Source organism: Arachis duranensis, chromosome 10, assembly GCF_000817695.3.
Source record: "Arachis duranensis cultivar V14167 chromosome 10, aradu.V14167.gnm2.J7QH, whole genome shotgun sequence".
NCBI lineage: Eukaryota > Viridiplantae > Streptophyta > Magnoliopsida > Fabales > Fabaceae > Arachis > Arachis duranensis.
Window position 1 is genome coordinate 19961621 of NC_029781.3, and position 8321 is coordinate 19969941.

The 8321-nt window shown below is 33.8% G+C and overlaps 1 protein-coding gene and 1 non-coding gene across 2 annotated transcripts in view; both read right to left on the reverse strand.

The window, feature by feature from the left end:
- LOC107469373 (eukaryotic translation initiation factor 2 subunit alpha homolog) overlaps nucleotides 1-2899 on the reverse strand; it is a 3869-nt gene extending 970 nt beyond the window's left edge. Inside the window, exons 1-5 of the mRNA XM_052255269.1 lie at nucleotides 2390-2899; nucleotides 1057-1113; nucleotides 869-957; nucleotides 618-762; nucleotides 357-461 (exon numbers count right to left, since the gene is read on the reverse strand). Coding sequence (XP_052111229.1) covers nucleotides 357-461; nucleotides 618-762; nucleotides 869-957; nucleotides 1057-1113; nucleotides 2390-2764 — 771 coding nt within the window. The 5' untranslated portion in view covers nucleotides 2765-2899. The remainder of the gene's footprint in view (nucleotides 1-356; nucleotides 462-617; nucleotides 763-868; nucleotides 958-1056; nucleotides 1114-2389) is intronic.
- Nucleotides 2900-3137: 238 nt separating this feature from the next.
- Nucleotides 3138-3210, reverse strand: TRNAK-CUU (transfer RNA lysine (anticodon CUU)). The gene has a single exon. It is a non-coding gene; the product is annotated as a tRNA-Lys (tRNA).
- Nucleotides 3211-8321: the final 5111 nt, after the last annotated feature.

Below are 8321 nucleotides of genomic sequence, written 5' to 3' on the forward strand. Positions count from 1 at the left end.
TAGCCCCCCCCCCCCCTTTCCCTTTTTTTTCTTGTCATATGAACAATTTTCCAACCTTTAAAACGAATACATAACAAAGCAACAAATTTCAAAAAACTTTGAACTGAATAAGGAAAATATTCTAGATCGAGTCCATTAATGACAGCAGCTGTCTCTATGCAGTTGAAAGGATTATGTGGTAATGATGATTGATACATGTGGAAAAACTATACTTACTGAGTTGTAGTGCCAAAACACCCACAATAAAAAAAAAAAAGAAAAGGAAAAAAAAACAAAGCCATACACTAGTAGGCACTAACTGAATTCAGGTCAAAAGCCAATTAACATATCAAACTTTCTGTCAACATTGCACTAACCTTGTCGAGAGTCTGAGTGGTAAGCACATAAAGTGGGGGCGCAACAAGTTTAATTTTTACAGGGCAGTCATCATTTCCAGCAGCTTCAGCCTTCCTCATGGCCTCCTGCATATTAGATAAATTACCATGCCTCAGAATACTTTAGGAAATAGGCAACCAGAAATTACTTGATAGCACGTTATATGAAAACTATATGACTAGATGTTGAAAAGAAAAAGGGAACTTTTTATGCAAATCAGGGCCAAGAGAAAAGGCTAAGACCTTGATGTGAAGAACACCATCAAATTGAAAACATTTCATTTCAATATCTGCCCTAATTTTCAGGGGCTGGGGAGTCATTCGTCTTCTAATATTCTTTACTAGAGAATCCTTCACTTCTTCTGTGACAGCTGGAACAACCTTTGTCACCAAAAAAAAAGTGGCAAAAAAAAAAAGAAAAAAAAAAACTTTATTCATCAGTGTGATTTACGTGGCAGGTAGTCTATAGTTCTATTCTATTATAACAAATATTTACCTCTTGCCCATCAGGGCCAGCTTCCTTGATTTCACGGGTGAGGGCATTTAGCACTGAATCAGGATCCGTCACAATTATCTTGAATGCCTGCATACAAAAAGGTGTATATAGTCAATAAACTTTTCAGAGCATCTTCAGAGAACTGTTAGGAAAATATTTTCTTTTCTGAAAGAAAAGGAACTTTACCTCAAAAGCATGACCATATTTGCGGTATAAAGGCCATCCAATGTGAACATACAGCTCCTGCATAAAGCCACTTGCATTTAGTTCAATAAACAAAACTGCAATGGTAAGACCAGTAAATAAAGTGTTTAATCAGATATTCATAATTTATTATTATTATTGTTATTATGATATGATTTCCACAGCATACAGCTGTATTAGTTATATAGCACAGTTATACCATTCTTCGCCATTATAAATTGCTATGTATAGAGTTCTATTCAGTAACACAAAAACAAGAGTTTCCCAAAGATCCCTTTCTCTAAATATCAAGACATATTAAGTGGACAGACATGTTTAGAAAGGTAGAAAAACATGCCTACAGAAAAGAAGACTATGATAATGACAGAAACATAATAGGTCAATAAGAGGATGAATAGTGTTTTATATCAACAAAGGAAATTTCAGTCAGTGGTAATTTCTCATGAAAATTTTCTTATGAAGTTCAAGCTAATAACCCTTATTTCTTTATCAAAAGACATGTTTGCAAATTGCAAGTGTCCTATAAGATCGGATAATGCAAGAACTACAAGTTACAAGGGAGTAAAAATCAAAGCAAAAACAACAAATAAGCCTGTGATCTAACGTGGACAGTAGTATAATCAAACATACTTGCACCATACTTGAACAGAAGCAATATGATTAAGCATATAAACAAAGCATTTTTAAGTTAGAACTACAACAAATCACTTGAAAATAAGCTCCGGTGTGTTTGAGTAAAGGTCAGGTTCCCACGAATCAACATGTGAACCGTGAATAGCACAAGCGAGGTCCGAACAAACACAAACCAGAACATTAGAAAAATACGAAAAAGGCAAATTGAACAGAGTCGACGACCTACCCAATACTACCAGCATGAGTAAAGCCAATTAGGCTTTCAAAGCGCAAGAAAGAAATGAACATCATATGCCACTTTTACCAACGCCTTCCTAATTATGGTAACAATTCCAATACAGTCCATAACTCAAAACAAATCCTATTCCTATCAACCAATTTCCCTTCATTTCCTCCCTTAGTCTCTACACGTGGACAATGAACACATTCTTGAACATCTATTTTATGCCATAAAAAATGATCATTTCCTTGTAATTCTACATTTCTACTTTCACCAAGAGAAATTAGACAATCACACTGATTGGTCCTCTTTAACCAAGAAAGAGACACCCAAACAAGCAACTATCTCTTACAACAACGCCAATCAACACAGTTCCAATAAAACAACCAAAAAACAAGCATACTCAAATCAGTCGCATACAAAGCAAAATTACAACTGAGCTGGAAACAGCAAGTAAATTACCTCCAAATCAATGTTTAGGGTCTCAGCAACGTGGCGCATGATAGAGTGAACAAGCTTGCTCTTATTATACCTCTCCTCACAGGCCTGAATATCCTCTTCAGAAACACGGCGCTTGCTAAGGTCGATGTAACCCTTGTCCTTATCGACACGAAGCACCATAACGGGTTCGATGCGACCGACCTTGATGAGGCTGCTGACGCTCCGAATCCGGCGCCGGGAGAGCTCAGAGAAGAGGATCATTCCCTCGATGTTGTTGTACTCGAGGAGTGAAACGTACGCGCCCATGTCGGCGATGTTCTTCACCTGAATCATCACCGCCATGTCCACCTCCGGGTACTTCGCCTCGTACATACGGCACTCTAGGTTCGGACCCATACCTGCTTGGTTCGGATGCTGTTACTCGCTCTCGCTCAGTCGCTTGGGGTTTCAGAAATGGAGGGCGAGAGAAAGAGTGGTGAGGGTTTTTGCGAGAGTCGAGCGTTAGAGAGTGAAAAAGGAGCAGAAAAATCAAGTTCGCACTGGATATAGAGAAAGGGGGATAGTGGTGGCGTCTGATGTAAGTACTTGGGCTTCGAACCATTCGGTGATCCATCTAGTAAGCCCGTTATAGGCCCATTATGTTGACCAAACAAAAATATTTAAACGCTTTTAAGAAGCGCATTTGGGCCACCTAAAGAAAACATGCAAAGGAGGCACGTTCGCCTTGTCTCTGCCATGGAAATGAAGGAAATGAAAAATTATAAAAAAACGCCCACCGTGGGGCTCGAACCCACGACCACAAGGTTAAGAGCCTTGCGCTCTACCGACTGAGCTAGACGGGCTGGTTATTTTGAAAATTTAGATATATATATATATATACAATTATTTTTCTTTCAACTCTTAGTAAAATTTAACTACTCTATGAGTGGAAAAAGAAAATTATTTCCTTCATTCAATTTTGATGCCTTATTTCATAGTACTACTAAATAAGATATGGAGATTATATTTTTTTGTTACTGTCTCTCCTTTTCTTTAACTAAAGATATATATTTTCATTAAAAGAGTAAATGAATACAAGTAGATCCAAACTTAGGACATCAGTACAAATGCAAAATGGGGAACCCAAAAGTAAAAAGGAACAACATTGATAAGTAAGTATATTATCACATTTAACAAATGTTAAATAATATTTTTAATAAAATTATTTAATTATACTTAAATTTATTAATAATTACTAAATAACTTTTTCTTAAATAATAAAAACAAATTAGATAACTTCTAAATTTAATATACTGAAATCAAATTTAACAACATAATAGAAGACAAATATAATATTATTATTTATATACTACTCCTAAATTTTCAAATTCTAATAGGATACTTGTCCCATAACAATATCAAAGCATTCGTCCCTGCCTTGAAGATTTGCATTAATATTTGGCATGCTTGATTGTTAGCCATGCAATACAGAACACAATCGTCTGTAAATTGAGATTGTCGTACCACAACAATAAAATAAGATTCAATAATTACACATTCTTTTATGGATATACCACCAAAAATACGTTGGAATTATTTGATACTCACAAAAATATTTTTTAATTTTATTATCGACAAAAATATTATTAAATTATTTAAAAATATAACAAAAATATAAAAAAAATAATTTTTTTATATAAGCAGTAAACGTTTTTTGTATTTAACAAACTGCATATATATACATTTGATTAAAATTTTATAAAAATAATTAGATAACTATTAAAAAATACATACAAAAAATCGGATAAAAATTTGACATTTAGATTTTTTTATTTTTTAAAAATATTATTAGTTGTTGACAAAAAAATCACAATATATATATATACTTAACGAAAAATCACCAAATTATAAAAATAAAAATATCTTATTTTTTAATCATGTTTGAAAATTACATTAAAATTTAATCTCTAAAGTATTTTTTAAGAATACATATTTAATGTTGGACACTTTTATCGTTCTTTAAATAATTTAAGGATATTTTTATCAATAACAAAATTTAAAAATATTTTTATCAACGTCAAAATAATTCGAATATAGTTTTAATAGTTTATCTTTCTTTTAACCAGTTAATACATCTATGGCATAATCTTAATTTTGCATTACCTTCCTTAAATAGTTCTATTCAATCTTATTATATGCTTTATTTATATTGAGTTTTAAGGTAATATCTCAATCCCTAAATTTTTTATTTTTCAAAAAATATATAAATTTACGAGCTATATAAAAACATGATCACTATTCAATTTTTTTCTATTAAAGACATTTTAATTATCACTAATCACTTTATTTATAATAAATTATATTTTGTGAACTAATACCTTAAAAGTAATTTTTTAGATGCGTTCCTCAATCTAATTGTTCTCACGTTTAGGGTTTAGGATTTAGAGTGTAGGATTTAGGGTTTAAGGTTATCAAGGTTTTAAAAATCAGACCGATCATTAAACCGCTTTAATCATTAGTTCATTAATTTACTGGTCTAACCAATTTAACTATAATTCAACTGTAAAAATTGTGTTATAATAAAATAATAAATAATTATAAATAAACATTCTAAATTAAAATTATAGTCTAATATAAATCTTAAAATATTTTTCTTCACATACAAGCCACTTATAAACTGAAAAACTATAGTACTATTCTTAATTGCCTTAATAAACTGAAAACTCTCAAACTCGATTTTTTTGGCTGAATTAGCTTTTACTGCTGCAACATACAAAGCAAAGACATACTTTTCAGAGCCACCAAACATAACCAATGAGACCTATAGATAAAATCAAGAAAAAATAAGACTACAAAATTTTGATCCCATAAATAACAAGCACAGTGGCTCAAGGACGAACAAATTTTTTAAAACAATTCAATCTAACCTAAATGAAATATAAATAAATAATTCATTGAACTTAGATTCATATTCAGTCAGTTATAATTTCATATTTTCTTCTTTTATCAATCATAATCTAAGCACAATTTCTTCTACATCAGCCTGAACTGTTGATGAGCGGATAATTTATACGCTTTTTGGCATTGTTTTTAGGTAGTTTTTAGTAGGATCTAGCTACTTTTAGGGATGTTTTTTATTAGTTTTTATGCAAAATTTACATTTCTAGACTTTACTATGAGTTTGTGTGTTTTTCTGTGATTTCAAGTATTTTTTGGCTGAAATTGAGGGACCTGAGCAAAAATCTGATAGGAGGCTGACAAAGGACTGCTGATGCTGTTGGATTCTGACCTCCCTGCACTTGAAATGGATTTTCTGGAGCTAAAAAACTCCAAATAGTGTGCTCTCAACTGCGTTGGAAAGTAGACATTCAGGGCTTTCCAGCAATATATAATAGTTCACACTTTATTTGAGTTAAGATGACGCAAACTGGCGTTCAACGCCAGTTCCATGCTGCATTCTGGAGTAAAACGCCAGAAACACATCACAAACCAGAGTTAAACGCCAAAAACATGTTACAACTTGGCGTTTAACCCCAAGAGAAGCCTCTGCACATGTAAAACTCAAGCTCAGCCCAAGCACACACCAAAGTGGGCCTCGGAAGTGGATTTCTGCACTAAGACTTATTTCTGTAAACCCTAGTAACTAGTTTAGTATAAATAGAACTTTTTACTATTGTATTGAGGGTCTTTTGACCACGTCTTGGTTATTCTGGTTCCCTATCCGGGGCCGAAGCCAATGAACACCATTATCACTTATGTATTTTCAACGGTAGAGTTTCTACACACCATAGATTATGGTGTGGAGCCCTGCTGTACCTCGAGAATTAATGCAATTATTATCGTTCTTCTATTCAATTCAAGTTTATTCTTATTCTAAGATATTACTCGTACTTCAACCTGATGGATGTGATGATCCGTGATACCCATCATCATCCGTCCTTATGAATGCGTACCTGACAACCACTTCCGTTCTACAAGCAAAAGCTAGAGTGAATATCTCTTAGATTCCTTAATCAGAATCTTCGTGGTATAAGCTAGAATTCATTGGCAGCATTCTTGAGAATCCGAAAAGTCTAAACCTTGTCTGTGGTATTCCGAGTAGGATTCAGGGATTGAATGACTGTGACGAGCTTCAAACTCGCAAGTGTTGGGCGTAGTGACAGACGTAAAAGAATCACTGGATTCTATTTCGACATGATCGAGAACCGACAGATGATTAGCCGTGCTGTGACAGAGTATTTGGACCATTTTCACTGAGATGATGGGAAGTAGCCATTGACAACGATGACGCCCTACATACAGCTTGCCATAGAAAGGAGTAAGAATGATTAGATGAAAGCAGTAGAAAAGTAGAGATTCAGAAGGAACACAGCATCTTCATGCACTTATCTGAAATTCCCACCAATGAATTACATAAGTATTTCTATCTCTATTTTATGCTTTATTTATCTTTATATTCAAAAACCATTATAACCATTTGAATCCGCCTAACTGAGATTTACAAGATGACCATAGCTTGCTTCATACCGACAATCTCCATGGGATCGACCCTTACTCACGTAAGGTATTACTTGGACGACCCAGTGCACTTGCTGGTTAGTTGTGCGAAGTTATGACAAAGTGTGATTCACGTTTGAGAGCTCCAAGTCTATTGGCGCCATTGTTGATGATCACAATTTCGTGCACCAAGTTTTTGATGCCGTTGCCGGGGATTGTTTGAGTTTGGATAACTGACGGTTCATCTTGTTGCTCAGATTAGGTAATTTTCTTTTCAAAAAGTTTTCAAAAATCTTTCAAAAAATTTTTTCCTCTTTTTCGTTTTTCTAAAAATAATTTTCAAAAAAATTCCAAAAAAATTAATAAAATCATAAAAACCAAAAATATTTTTGTTTCTTGTTTGAGTCTTGAGTCAATTTTTAAGTTTGGTGTCTGACAAACCCCAATTTGACGGTTTATCTTGTATTGATTTTAGGGGATTTTATAACCTTTTACCCACATTTATCCATTGAAATAGCATGGTTTTATAACTTCTCCTTTAATTGTGCTTAAGAGTGAAAACATGCTTTTTAGGCCTTAAAATAGCTAAATCTAATTCACCTTGATTCCATTAGATGCCTTGATATGTTTGTTAAGTGATTTAAGGTTTAGGAGGCAAAGATTGGATCAAGGGAATGAAGAAAGAAGCATGAAAAGTTGGAGGACTCATGAAGAAATGAAAGAACCGGAAAGCTGTCAAGCCGACCTCTTCGCACTTAAATGACCATAACTTGAGCTACATAGGTCCAAATGATGCGGTTCTAGTTGGGTTAGAAAGCTAACATCCGGGGTTTCGAAACGATGTAAGATTTGCCATAGTTGCTACAAGTATGATGGCGCGCACGCGCATAGTACGCGCACGCGCCGTTGCTGCCACCTAGTCCACTTGAAGCAAAACGTGGCCAGCGATTTTAGAAGCCTTGTGGGCCCAATCCAACTCATTTCTGATGCTATTTAAGTCAAGGATTGAAGAGGGATGAGACATCTAGTTACCATTAGTTTAGTTTAGTAGTTAGAATTAGTTTCTAGAGAGAGAAGCTCTCACTTCTCTCTAGAATTAGGATTAGGATTAGGTTTAGTTCTTAGATCTAGATTTAGATTCATCTTCTTCTACTTCTATCTTCTCAATTCCTTGTAGTTACATTCATTCTTCTCCTACTCTTTTGGTGTAATCTCTTTTATATTGTTCTTATATTTTGTTGTAGATCTAGTATTGTTCCTTCTACTTTCTTTCAATTCAATAAGAGGTAATTCATAATAATTGTTCTTCTTTGCTTTTCTATTGTTGATCTCTTGCCTTTGTAGTTAGATCTCTCTTTAATTCTTGCAATTTATGTTGTTTACTTTTATTGCCTTTTATGTGTTTGTTGAAATGTCTCTTATAGATATAGTATAGATTTTGTTCCTCTTGGCCTAGGTAGAGTAATTAGTGACACTT